Source organism: Urocitellus parryii, chromosome 2 (genome assembly GCF_045843805.1).
Source record: "Urocitellus parryii isolate mUroPar1 chromosome 2, mUroPar1.hap1, whole genome shotgun sequence".
Lineage (NCBI taxonomy): Eukaryota > Metazoa > Chordata > Mammalia > Rodentia > Sciuridae > Urocitellus > Urocitellus parryii.
The window spans coordinates 161,578,505-161,593,205 of NC_135532.1; the positions used below are offsets into that span (position 1 = coordinate 161,578,505).

A 14,701-nucleotide genomic window follows, 5' to 3' on the forward strand; every position below is an offset into this window, starting at 1 on the left:
TGGACTTAAAGGACTAAGTGACCCTCAAGAGTACTTCCTTGCTACTCTCCAATTTACTCCCTATTTACCTTAAGGTACAGGAGTTTTTGCAAACTTTATTATTAAGGTCTTCATTCCCTGGTAAATCATAAAACTATTCAAATTTTCAGGGACCTATCAGCCCCAGTGAAGGAATTACATTTGTTTCTCAAGGGCAGGCTGACAGACTTTTCATCTTAATACCTGTCATGTAGTCAAAACCAAATAAACACTTGTTGATAAATGGCACAAAGCAACTATAAATGTTTACTGAACCAAAATGAACTCCTATGTGATGTTACACAGAAGCAGCTCCTCTTAAAACAGCAGAAGACTGACTCAGATTGTTAACTACTTAAAAGTCTCACATATGAACATCTAAACTCCCATTAAAGCAAAAATGTCATCAATGTCATCTGTCTCCTTAACAGATTCTGGCATACTCTCTTTGTTTATTTGTATTTTTATCCATGAATCACATTCACTTCCATTGCTTCCTAGGAGGTTCTCATGAATCTGTTGCTCCTTAGTTTGTTTGACAGGACTTGAAAGTCTGCTCAAGAGCTGCTTACTGTTAGGACCAGGATCAGTTCTCTGAACTGTATGGCATGAGAGTCTCCACTTAGCACTGGTGTCTGTAGCACTCTTTGAAGAGAACTGCTGTATTTCCTTCAGATGAATTGACTGCAACTTTCTCTGTGGTTTCCTTTGTCTCAGAAAAAATTTATTCTGTGATCTCCTTTGTCTCAGATGATACTTTGAAGTTTTGATTCCTGAGCCACAAAGAAGACAGTTGCTAATAGATGTTTTTATGCACTCTAGTTTCTTTGGCAAACTAAAAGACAAAAAGAAAAAAAGTCTGAACTTTTTGAGATGCAAATAATTCAAGCACTATTTAAACATGTTTCCTTTCTACCAACTTCCTACAGAAAAGGACACAATTTATTTCCAAGTCCTCTCCCTATGTATAATCTCAGAATCATAAAAGAAGGAAATAAGGAAACTGGAGTTTCAAATTTTCAGAGCAAAACCTCCCTCTGATTCAGACTATAGGCAGATGTGTCTGTTTTGCTGAATGATGAACTCTGCCCTCATAGTGTATCAGAAGTGGAAATGCAAAACATCACAAGTGAAAAAAATCCATCAGTATACAGTTATTCACATCTGGACAAGCAACTCATGTTGACAGAGGAAATGAACAAGAAAAAAGGAATCAGGTCCTCTGACATACAAACTTCAGGTAACCTTGAGCTACCTGAAATGCAGTCTATAGCACATCATCTTCAAGTGTTCAAAATTCTGAATTCAAACAGTTGATTCTAAAAAGTATTTTTGTTTCTAAATAGGGTGCACTACCATAGGTTCATCAATGCTTACTGAACTGCCTCAATGTAATGGCCAAATTTTAAAATATTAACATAGGTCTACACTCCCTATCCCACTTCCCTTGTTACTTTTAAAACAAATACAAACATTTGAAGTAATCCATGATCTCTGTTTCAAAACTACTGTCTTACTCTAAGTGGTGACATTTAACAGAGAAAGTGTAGGTGTAACTCTTATATTGAAATGAAAAGAGAATGAATAGGAACAGGAATTAGAGAACCTGAATTGAGTTCTAAGCCTCCAGTAATTACACCTTATGCAAAAATCCTCCATTTCCTCATGTATAAAATGAGAATAATGCTGCCTACCTCATGGAGTTATTGTGGAAATTAAATATAAAGTGTAGTACCAAAAAAAAGAAACAGCTAAATAGGACAATGTGAAAGAGCACTAAGGGAAGTACAGACAATAGTGGCTTAACCAATAAGCAACTTTGTGATTGTTCTCATTAACTCCTTCCTTCCTTTTTCATTCCCTCCCTCCCTTCCTTCCACTTTCAGAGCTGTTCCCTTCAGGTAAGCTGATGAGATCTTTTTTTTCCCTCTTTGTATAATCATTTTTATTATGCTTTGCAATTATACATAATAGTGGAATCATGACACTTTCATACTTGCATAACATAATTTGATCAATTTCATTCCCTGGTTATCTCCCCTTTCTCATTAACTTTTAATCATCATCTCTGCCTCATCCAACCCAATCTTGAATAAAGGGCCTCTCACCATCTCTAGCAATTTCCAACCCTAGAATAGATCCCTTTAAGATGACTACAGACCTCTAGGGGATCCCAATGTTAAAAACCTTCTAGTTCATCCCTAGGAATATTCAACAACTTCTCCCAAGCATTGTTGTGAGAATTTGCTACAAAAATCCCCATTGTATACCACATTTTTTCTAAAGTAGAAATATCTTTTTCATAATTTTTAAAACAAACCTTAAATTTCAGATAGTTACGGTGGTTCATCCACAAGAAACATTATAAAGCCCTGGGTAGTTACATGTTTATGGCTATCAGTAAGAAATTATGGTGTGTGATAGAATATTTCTTGAACATAAAAAACTAGTCAGAGTGATAACTGCCTATGTGAAAGGGAATAAGGATATTTATGCCTGTCTGTGTGAATTGGTACCATCAGCATCTATTATTTTCAGTAAAAATAAGAGCCCTGAAGTAGCTATAACTTCAAATAACTTCAGGCAACACTGGCCTATAATCATAAACAGTTCTATGAGTATAAAAATCACAGGAAAAGAAAGACATCAATACATGAGGAGTAACTCCTCTGAACATCTAGCTTGACCCTGGATGCTGGCAGCCTGGTGTGGTGGACCTTGAGGTGCAGGCTCCCATTCCTGCACTCACACCTTCATCTCACTACACTGTGTGCAGAAAGGCCACCTGTCCCACTAAAGCATGAGCTTTCTAAGAACCAGTCTTCCTCCTGCAGCAGTGTCCTCAAGCTTTGCACACCAGACATTCTTAATGCTTCCTGAATGAATAGATGGGAATGATAAAAAGTACTAGTGAGTAGGTCCAATTAACCTAAGTTTGCTTTCTTTCTCCCAATAACATAACTATGCCCATATGACAAAAGCAAGAAATGAAATTACAATTTGAGTAGATCTCACTTTCAGCACAGTTAGAGCTGCTAGACATCCTATTTTAAAGAAAAGAGACTTGAATATAAATACTTTTGCCCTGAGCAACAACAGAAAAAGTAAAGAAATATAATTTTTGTAATATCCTTACCTATAACCTTGAGCTTCCACATGTTTAAGCCTGTTACTTTTAAGAAGTTTGTTACCCAGAAAGGTAGCCTGAGCCTTGAATTTTTTGCTCCTGCACCATGTAATTGCCATTTGGATTGCTTCAGAGAGTTGTTTGAAAGTCTTGGCCTCTCGGAATTGTTGCACAAAATTTCTGGCAGGAGTAGTTCCTATCACTTTCTGAGAATGTTTTGTTGGCTTCAGTTTGGATTGAGAACCTTTAAACTCAAAGCTGGTCTCCTAAAATATGAAAAGATGAAAAAAATATATTAAATACATTAATGATTTGTAAATATATGACAAGAAGGAAAGCTGACTCAATCAGAAGTTTAAAATAATCAGTTTTTTTAAAAGAAGGAAAACTTTTTGCTGTATTATCCTTTTGTCCTAAAAATCTTAATTTTTTATTCTCAGCTCCTAGCACAATTTGTTTTTTCCCCACTTCTATACTAAGACAGTTCAATTAGATGGACCCATGAAACTCAATATAAATATTTCTAGTGCACACATCAACATACATACAAAAATGAAACTCCAAATGGTTAAATACCAGTCAAAGCCTAATAATGGAAAAACACTTCAGTTTGGATTGAGAACCTTTAAACTCAAAGCTGGTCTATCTGCTAAGTAACCTTCTTCAATAATGAGTCATAAATGTTACTGAAAATACTTGAGGATGGGGGGACGTGGAGCCTGCAAAGTATCCAACAAAGCAGACCTACCAATCATTTAATTAACAAAGTGTGAACATGTTAAAAATGCTTAAGTGAGCAACATTTCCATTTCAGTTAAACCATTTTCTTACAAGGCACCTTTATTTTTTCAATCCCTTCTTTCTATATATCAAGTCAAGTTTGGATTTTACTAACTTTTACTATTTCCTATGAAAACATGCCACCTACTAAGTCTGCTTCTATTCTCCTTTCAAAGCTTACCTTCTAAATTTCTCACACTCATCTTAAAAAAGAAATGCAAAATATAAAAGTAGAGACCCATCAACATTTTGTTTGGTAATCAATAAAACAAGTTTACCCTTAAAAGCAAATGGCACATTAGTGTCAACTTCTAAAAATATGGTAGTGATTACTTTTAAAAGGGACATCAACCAACCAGTTTCAAAACCAGCTCATCTACAAGCAGCTGGATAAGCTGCAAAAGTTTCAAGGATCACAAGGTACCACAACTCTCAGAGACAGAATTGAATTAAAAATATTTTGGGGCTGGAATAGTAGTAAAGAAAATATACTGCCTGGAATAGTAGTAAAGAAAATATACTGCCTGCATCCAGCTCTTCCACTAATTCAGTGTGTGGCCTGGCAATTTCTTAGTCTTTCTATGCCTTAATTTCCCCATCTGAAACATGAAATCAGTAGTAAAATTATCTGCTTCACAGGACTTCTCAGAAGATTGCATAAGTTAATGCACATAAAACATTTAGAGCAATGTCAGGCACAGAAAATATTAGCTATTATTTTTATCCCTCCCTCTGGCAATCTGAAGTCCTTGTAAAAACTGTGACTTATTAAAAATGATTAATGATTAATAATTAATTATTAAATAGAATGGAAGAAGAAAAACAACAAATGAAATAAGAAGAAAGACATTTTACAAAGATAAAGGATAATAAAAATCAAGTAGTTATTATGGTGAAAAAAGGTTGACACTGACATACTTAACTGTTAAGTACAGAACAAACAGAATTTACAGGCACTAACTGAAGAGAGGAATCATGTTAAAGTTTGAACTCAATAAGAAGAAAATAACCTCATAACAAATGAAGAGGATGATAAAAATGATGACAATTGCTAGTAATGTCTAACACCAATTAAATGCTTAGCATGCTCCAGATCCCACTGAACGCTTTGTATGTATTAAAACTATCCACACACTGTGAGGTTCATACTATTATTATAAAATAGAGGTATGAAGAGACCAGGGAACTGACAGGTCACATAGCTAGTATAAACCAAGGCTAGGATTCAAAACATCTGTCTGATTGCAAAGCCCATACTCTTAAACTGCAGTGTAGTCCATACTTATAATCGATGTTATGGTCACTTTAAAATTCTAAAGAAACTCATACTAAAACATTTTTGAAAGCATTCTATTAACTGAATTAACTGGAAGCATTAAAAAATTCCCTGCCTCTATTCATTCAAAAGCATACACACAACTAATAAGGCACCAACCTTAAAGCTGGGCATAAACAGAGGACTAGGATTTATTCCCTGTTCTTGGTGAGTAACATCCTCTACAAATTAGCAGAAATCAAAAGCTGTATTAAATTAAGTCAGACAAACCTCAGTGGCTTTGTGTTTCAGCTGTTTGCAGAAAGACCTCACATCAAATCCTGTAGACTTTTCTGTGGAGGTAGAAAAATCAGATAGAAAAACTTAGGAATGGTATTTCCAAATCTCCAACAAATTCTTAAGTGCACATTTCTTGCCAAGTTACTACAAAAGAAATAAAGGGAATAAAGCAAGTAAAAAACTATTTCTAACAAAGAACTTTTAAGTGCTCAGCCTTGGAAAACATAGGTGTAACTATACCTCTCTAATCAGGGTGGGTTAACATTCAGCAGTGAGACAGAGAATTTCTTTCTATACAATGTATGACTACATCATGCTTTTAAAAGTTTTATTTAATTAGAATATGTAGTATATCAAAGCAAATTACCTTTGAAGACATTCTTTACTGGCTGTCCAAGATCCACATTATTCTGTATATTGGTCTTCATTTGTTTGGCTTTTTTGGAAATTCTAAGTAAAGTGTCTTCGTTGGACCTTGATGATTGTTCTTTTGTTAAAAAGAGTTTATTTAGTAGCTTAGCTACTCCTTTAGCTGCAAAAGCTGTAGGCATTTTTTTCTTAAAGACTTCAAGATAGGGCTGTCCTAGAAATTCAGCAATATCAGAAGGAAAGGTAAAACCTTTAAAGTAAGGCATGGGTTGAATCCTAGTGATCTCTTGAAGTAATCCAAACAATGGCTCATATAAAGAAATCAACCTTCTTAAAACACCTTTATAGAGAACCCTAGAAAGAACAGGAGCTCATAGATTAGCTAGTAATTACAATGTAGGTTACATAATAAACTATAAGATTCAAAACTGAAAACAAATGGTTATCAAGTTCTATCAGTATAGATTTAAAAACAAACTACTATGCAAGTTGCAAATAGTTGGTTTAATCTAGAACAACAGACAAATTCAAGTACAAAACAATACTCAAATTATGCACATAAAAATTTAATAGGTGGTTTTATCTTAATGGTGAGATTTTAAGCAAATTTCAAATATTTCACATGTTTATGTTTATAAGATAAGCATGTATGCTTGTAATAAGCAAAAGTTAAATCTCTTTTCATTACAGAAAATAACAAACGTTAAACATTTTAAGATAAATGACAGTAATTCAAATGGTATTCCCTCTGATTAAGAAAAAGCAGAATAAAAAGCAAAGTGATAAGAAATAGTACATGATAGATCCAAGTTAAGACAACAAAGCAAGGTTTTCAGTCACTGAATGCAGAAAGAATTTTCTACATTTTTCAGTTTTACATTCAAAAATTAGAGCTAATGAACCAATTCTGAGTCTAACTATTCATCAAATCATTTTCACAATATACATGTTAAGAAATTCAAGAGATCGTCTCTTTAGTTTGCAAGTATTGCCAAGTTTTCTTTACATCAACTAAACAGGCCTCTAAAAACAGTGCTGTTTCAGGAGGAAGGAAAATCTATAGCACATAAGGAATATCAAATTGTATTTTTCACTTTCATTAAAAATTAGAAACTAGGGGCTGGGGCTTAGCTCAGTGGTAGAGTTCTTGCCTCGCACCTGTGAGTCACTGGGTTCAATCCTCAGCATCACATAAAAATAAATAAATAAAAATAAAGATATAGTGTCCATTTATAGCTAAAAATATTTTTTAAAAAACCTAGAAACTAAGTGGCAAAAAGAATCATGGTACAGCCAGCATAAGAATATCATTATTTTAAATAGCCCCACCAGTTATGGCACATACCTTTAATCCTGGCAGCTCAGGAAGCTGAGACAGGAGATCACAAATTCCAGAGCAGCCTTAGCAACTAAGTGAAGCCCTAAGCACCTTAGTAAGACCCTGTCCCTCCCCACCCCACCCCCCAAAAAAAGGACTAGGGATGTAGCTCAGTGGTAAAGTGCCCCTTGGTTAAATATCTAATACCAAAAAAAAAAAAAAAAAAGCCCATTGCAATGCAATCTCTGCCACCAATTTTTTTATTCCAAATCCTAAATCCTAGGAATTCATTTCCTCAGTTGTTTAATGTTAGGCTGAATTTTTTGGCTTCAGATTCAAAGCCTACTCCTTTGACATAATCATCAGCACTTAGCTTCCCAATCTACGAAAAGTAAACTGATCAGATGAAGAAAGGGACTCCTGCACCTTCAGCATCCCATGAAAAAACAATATGAAATGAAACTATATAAAAACTACTAATAAGAAACCTAGATTGAGGTAGGGAAATGAAAAAGAAATAAAAATCTGTTATTTTTATGTTAAAGGCCATCTACGTACCAGAATCTGCTCACCAGCCCAACCATCACAAGATTTAAAATAATAAACTCTTGCAATCCTAGATGTTTCACAGTTAAGCTGGAGAATCAATTTAAGGTGGGAAAACAAAACAAAAGTAATCTGTGCTTTGCAAGTTACAATTATGAAAGAAGAAATACATTGAAAGTAAAAAGAATCGTCTTGAAGACTTAAAGCATGTTCCCCTTAATGTCACAAAAATGTAAAAATATAGTAATCAACATAACTTCAAAGTTCTTAAATTTAACTTCTAAGCTTAAGAATTTTCTAGCTGCCAGTGCTTTGAAGATAATATGTGCTAGAGAAAGAATATCTGGCAATGGCCATATCCACCAATTACGAGGAAAAGAAGGCCAAGAAACAAAATTTTTAAAATTCTCACAGGTTATAACATTTATCAGGCCCTTGCTTTCAAACAGAAATACTGTTAAATATATCCAGACAATGCCCATTCACAGGAAGTTATTTTAATAGATTAAAGGATACAGAAATGCCTTGCAACAGCAGTCCAACAAGCGGAGTAACAACTTGCAGGCTCCCAAAACCTTCATCAACACCAATTCCACCACTGGTTGGCTGGGGATGACACACGTTTTGGCAGATGAAGGCTGACTTTCACTTGACAAAAACAGAAAAGTGCATTATTTCATTTTTAAACAAAAAAACATTTCTATAGCAGTTTTCAAGAGAAGACTTATTTTAAGCTCAAAAAGTATACTCAACAATAACCAACTAATGTTTCAATATAGCCTATTGTGATCCAGCTTTCAAAGTCACTCCACTCTTTCCCACAGACCAACAGAAGGAGATAACCACAAACACCAGGTGCCCCTTATTAAAACAAAATTGTATAGCTGAGGTATAACTGATTATACCCCACCACCAAGAAGAGAAAAATCTAAAGGGGAAACACGACAGGACATCAAGTTCCCAGCCCACCACAACACAAAGCAATAGACCACCTACGTGGAAGAAAGCAGCTCAGATACATCTTCAATTGAGTCCTCCAAATTCATGTTTTTTAAACGTTTTAAACATTGTTCAACCTGAAAAAGAAAGAGCAGGTCAAGTCAGTATAATGCAGTCAGGGTTCACTTGATATGACCAGGAAAGCAAAGAAACCTTACTTTCAAAGTGTGAAAACAAGCTAAATACTACAGAATACCTTTTGTTTAAGGGTAAAGAAATCCAAAACCCAAAACAATTGCTTCTGGTTACAAATATGGAATTTATCCTACTCAACAAACAGCTCAAATAAGATAATGATTAAGAAATTACTAAATGCCAGAACATGATAAAAGGAACCAAAATGAGTATTTGCTTATGATTTTGATGAAGCAACATGCTTTATAATAGTGAAGCCATTAAAACAAGATATTAAATTATTAACTACTAAATTTCAACAGTCTATAAAGTACCACAAATATGAGAAAAGTGACTGAGTCATTGAACAAATGTTATCTCAACGAAGCATGCTAGGAGATATACTGAGGCATTTTCCAATTTCTAGTAGTAAAAATAAGATGATATATAAAATATTTAAATGCTAAAATAAAAATTGATATACTTTATTTAAAATTTCAATTCCCTCCTTTTCTTCACAGCACTTACCACCACTGACATATCATTATTAACTGATTGACTGATTCATTGCCTTTCTCTCCAAAATGTTCTCTAAGCGCCACACTATATTTTGTCCATTTTGATCATCAGTAAAATCCAGTTCTTAGAAGTAGGCACTAAATACCATTTTTTAAAAATGGCAAGAGATACTCATTATACAGAATGGTCCAAGAATTCTGTAGTTATCAGGAAATTCCACACAAAGGGTATGCATGGGACTGTATCCATAATTTAAAGACTGTATAGATTTGGATGTGTACTGGTACCAGCAACAATAGTATCTTGCTGGAGTTACATGTATATTACGAAGTTGAATGAAAGTTAAGGATTCTATCTTAACAGCAATTTTCAGAATAATAAAAGTAACAATCCTTAAATTCTTCTTAAAAGCTATCTTTTTCAGTTTTTAAATCTGAACGCCACTCTTTGAGAGAGGTAACAACAAACCAAAAAGGTAAGGTGCTTGGTAAACTAAATAAACTATGATTCAAGAGACAGGACCAAAAAAAATTGAGAACATGAGCAAAGAAGAGACAGGACATGGAAGAACATAACAAGTCTTACTACACTCAAAGAATTGTCACACAAAAGAGGAATCAAAAATATTTTTTGTGCTCCATTTGAGGGAGTGTTAAAAGGCAAATCCCAGTATCTGGCTTTTGAAGAGAAAATATTAAATCTCAATGTATGTGAAAGTTCTCTGTAAACTATGAAATGTTAAGGAGATATAAGGCAGCAGTAGCAGTGATAGTAACAGCTGCAGCAGCGAGAGACACTATGAGACAAGTTCCCTGCTAAAGGATATAAGGAACATATACACAAATAACTGTACCTCAACACAGATTGTATTAAATGCTATAAGAGAAATGAAAGGGAAGCCAAGATAGTAAATAATCAAAAAATACTCAACTTCACTACTAATAATAAAAATGCAACTCAAAATGGGATTGCCATAACATACACTCATATTACATCTTAGAAAGAAAAAAATTATCACCGCCAGGACTTAGAAGATGAGACAGCCTTTCAAAAGAGGGAACAAACATAATAAACACATTAAGAATTCGGGCTGTCCAGACATGGTGGTGCACTCCTGTAATAACAGTGACTCAAGAAGCTGAGACAGGAGGATTGCAAGTTTGACGTCAGTCTCAGCATCTCAGCAGGACCCTATCTCAATTTTTTTTTTTTTAAATGACTGAAAAGACTTGGAGTATAGCTCAGTGGCACAGTGCTCTTAGGTTCAATCTCCAGTACTGCTTTAAAAAAAAAAAAAAAAAAAAAGTTCAGGTTGGCCACAACACAAGATACATGAAGGCCAGAGAGAAGCCTGAGCTAACAAGGGCTGACGAGGCTAGATCATTAGAGTATACCAGGAGCCAAACGAAGGAGTTTTGACTTTATTTGGGACACAATGGAAAATTACTAAAAAATCAAAGTTGTTTTAGGATGGTTAATAACCTAGTTTTGTTAAATTGAATACACCAAAATGTAAGCCAGACTAAAAAAAACATCAGTTAGGATAATAAGAACTACATGCTGAAAAGGTCTAAACACGAAAATGGCAGTCAGAACTGAAGAGGAGATGCAGAGAAAGTTCCAACTTATAAATTGGTTGGGAGAGCTACACAAAAAGAAGAAACTGAGACAATAAAACACCAATTTTTTTTTTGACTGGGTGATTATATACCACCTAGAAGCCAGGAGGAAAATATGTTAAATCTAAGAGTTAATAATTTTGCTTTTGGATTACTTCCACTCAGATAAAAGTTATCCTAGGGAATCTTTAGGAAAAGACCATGATCCCTGATCTTTCTTTAATGAAGAGTTTTTCATTCTTTTGCCTTAAATAATGGGAGGAAAAATTTAACAAGAAAGTTGAGTCTATAAGTTTAGAGACAATGTTTGTCTTTTTCACTCCTATATACCCAGCATGAAGCTCAGTGCCTGTCACAAATAAAGTTGTAAACAATATTTGCAAGGTGTCTGTTACACAAATAAAGTGAATAAATGAATGAACACATAATGAACGTAGCTTAAGAGGCTCTACTCTATGTTTTAGTCCAAGCTGCAGGACCCAATTTTGTCTTAAGCTCTAATAATTACAGGAAACCACTTTATACCAAAAACTTGCCATATACTCATTTACTATTGATTAGATTATGTGCCCCACAATAAACCAAAATATTGTTCTTTTTAGGATTTAAATATGCTCAGATAATTGTTTGTTAATATTTGACACTTTTACCTTGATCACTTTATCTTTGAGGTAAGCAAAAGCACTATTACATAGATTGCACAAAACGAAAAAAATTTTTTTTTACTTCCTAATTAGAAAAAACTGGGAAAGAATTAATCTAAACATACTTACTTTCAAACAACAACAAAAAAAATACTTTTTTGAAATGGTTTCAGAAAGACTCACATTTAACTCTGGGCTACAGACCTATAAATCACAAGTAATTTACTGAGATTTCCATTATAATAAAATAGTGACAGTGTGATCTACATCTTCTTCAAGTAACAATCTGGGCATTGAACATAAGGCTTCCTCCTCACCTGTTTGAGGGCCAGATGAGGTTTATGGCGGCCCATTCTGTTGTGATTGCTGTAAAGAACTGAACATAACACATCTGCTTCTGCACCTAAGGTTTGGCTCCTCAGCAACCGTGTGACAAGACGGCATTCTTTAATTACAGCTGCAACGCAAAGGTCTAAAGCAGAGACATTTAATAAGACTTCGTATGTATTTCTACATTAAGGATACTATATGAAAAATACACTGGAAGAAATACCTTTCCTTATTTGCTTTAAAGCAATCAAAAATGAAATTAATACAGTCAACCTCAACTGCACAAACAACGAAGGATTCTAAATAAGTGAGAAGTTAGAAAATGGTGATCAATGATATAAACCCCAAGAAATCATTAAGAGAACATCTGTTCAACAAGAATACATATATCTTTACATTGCATTTTACCATGACTTAAGTAATTTTTTTTTTCATCTGAATACAGTCACTCATTTGGTGTACACTTTAAATACTTTGAAGCTGGGCATACGTACTTCTCTAAATCTCCCATTTTGCTATGCATGTAAGCAAAACAGAACAGACAGATTCATAGCCTTTAAAGTCAAAGAAACTATATTCGGATATCACTTTTAAGAAAGACAAAAGCAAGGCATGGTGACTCACACCTGTAATCCCAGAGACTCAGGAGGCTGAGGCAGGAGGATCACAAGTTAAAAGTCAGCCTTAGCAAATTATTGAGGCCTTAAACAATCAGCAAGACTCTGTCTCAAAATAAAAAATAAAAAAGGGCTGGGGATGTGGCTCAGTGGTTAAGCATTCCTGAATTTAATCCCTGGTACCATAAAAAGACAAGAATATGTAGTCAGTCCTTTATATCCATGGGTGAAATCTATGGATTAAACCAACCTCAGATTGAAAATATTTGAGGTTGGGGGATAATCCATCTGTACTGAATATGTATAGACTTTTTTCTTGTCACTATTTCCTAAATAATACAGTATAAAAACTATTTACATGACATTTACATTATACTTACGTATTATAAGTAATCTAGAAATTATTTAAAGTATAGAGAAGAATGTGTGCAGGTTATATGCAAATACTGTACCATTTTATATAAAGGACTTGAGCATCTGCAGATTTTTGGAACTCAAGAGGTTTCTGGAACCAATCTCTTATGTGAACAGAAGATCATATTTAAAAAGATAAACCACCATGTCCACTAGAAGTTATATTAGTTGAATATCTGACTTAACACCAGTGCCCAGAAGTTTCCTAATCTGCAAAGGTGTCAAAAAAAGGAAGTCAACTGTTGTATGGCTCTAAGGGAAGGCAAGCACTCTAGGTGGAGGTAACACAAAGGCAGGTTTGTATACAACATGCAGAATTACCTTACTGTCCCAAATATTTGAAGACAAAAAAGGCTGCCTTGGGGATGAGGAGCGAATTAGTCAATGTCCCATGCCTAACAGGAATTCTGTTTAAAAAGTTCTAGAGGAAGGAAGATTAATCGGTAAACTGAAAGGATGGATGGGAGGGAATGGGGCGGAGGTGATGATTTATTTGATAGGCTGTATTTAACATTAAAAAACGTCATTAAATTTTTCTATTAATGTAATTTTAACAAATGCTAGCATTTGTCTATCGCCATATAGTACAGACTTGCTTTCCCCAAGACAGACTTGAAGAAGAAGGTACTATTTCTACTTCCATTAGAAAAATGAGCTTAGGCACAAAAAGGTTTAATAACTCTCCTAGGCTCCTACCTACTACATCCTACTGCCAAAACCAGCAATATATCACGTTACTAACACTTGAGTTCACACTGCACTCTCCTAATTTGCATCAGGAGATCCATCATGTTAGTTAGGGGTAAGGGAGGCAAATTCTTGTTTTACAGATAAGGAGCCAGAGGTCCAGCAAGATTGTGCCTTAAGTCCAGAGTGCTTGGGTGACTCCCCAGCTCCTCGGGCCGAAGTGGCTTAACAGTCCAAGAGCAAGCTCCGGGCGGCCTGAGCCAACTCTGCCCGTTCCCAGGCAGCACTTTATTCCGGCGCCTGCTGTGTCCTCTGGGCGCGGAGCTGCACTTTGGCCCTTGACCCCCTCCAGCCAGGCCCTGCTTTAGCACGTGGGTTCACTACAACAGCCAGAACCGGGGGCGACAGATGCCCTCGCACACTGCCCGGTGCCGCGAAATACCCTGCGAAGCTCAGCGCCCCTTCCCAGCGTTCCCCGGACTCAGGAAGTCCCGCCCCGCTCCACGGGAGCCGGCCGGCCCGAAGGCTCCTCCGGAAACGTCAGCGCTCCTCGCAGCCCCTCACTCACTCAAGGAGGCGCCAGGGTCCCGCACGGTCATGGTGCTCTGGCTCCCCGCCTTAGGGATCCTCACGCGGTTCCACGGCTCTGGGCCCGGCGGCATGGCAGCAGCCATCTTGGAGACGGGGCGGGCTTACAATGGGCGGAGCTGGGAGAGACCAAGTGGAGCGGCAGAGGAGGGGGGTAAGGCCAAGGCGGGTAAATGGGGAGGGGCGGGGCCCAGAGCACAGCGACTGGCAGCCTTTACCTGGGCTCTACCGTGTGGGTTGCAGAGTCCTTGCTATATGTGACAAATGACTTCCTTGTTCACTCTTCAACAGGGCAATTTTGGTCACCCTGCATCAGAGGAAGAGCACTCTGAAGAACGAATTTGAGAGGGAAGAGGCTGGAGACATGGAGACTAGAGAGTCTATTACAAATGCTGAAGATAGAAATGATGAAAGCCTGAACCTTCAAGCACTGGTACTGGAGACCGAGAGTGTAACT

The 14,701-nt window shown here is 36.1% G+C and overlaps 1 protein-coding gene across 5 annotated transcripts; it reads right to left on the bottom strand.

The window, feature by feature from the left end:
• Window positions 1-379: 379 nt before the first annotated feature.
• Rmp64 (ribonuclease MRP subunit p64) lies at window positions 380-14,393 on the bottom strand. Of its 5 annotated transcripts, XM_026395688.2 has the most exons (10): window positions 13,712-14,317; window positions 13,291-13,390; window positions 11,926-12,080; window positions 8,710-8,789; window positions 8,230-8,361; window positions 7,726-7,803; window positions 5,848-6,203; window positions 5,472-5,533; window positions 3,155-3,411; window positions 380-853 (listed from the first exon to the last, which is right to left on the bottom strand). In XM_026395688.2, the coding sequence occupies exons 3-10, from the start codon at window positions 11,959-11,961 to the stop codon at window positions 397-399; spliced, it is 1,458 nt and encodes a 485-aa protein (XP_026251473.2). In that variant the 5' UTR covers window positions 11,962-12,080; window positions 13,291-13,390; window positions 13,712-14,317; the 3' UTR covers window positions 380-396. The 5 variants fall into 5 exon arrangements, with proteins under 5 accessions (XP_026251473.2, XP_026251466.2, XP_026251481.2 ...); XM_026395681.2 differs by lacking the exon at window positions 13,291-13,390 and having other exon boundaries at window positions 14,225-14,393; XM_026395696.2 differs by lacking the exon at window positions 13,291-13,390 and having other exon boundaries at window positions 13,666-14,317.
• Between the last annotated feature and the right edge of the window lie 308 nt (window positions 14,394-14,701).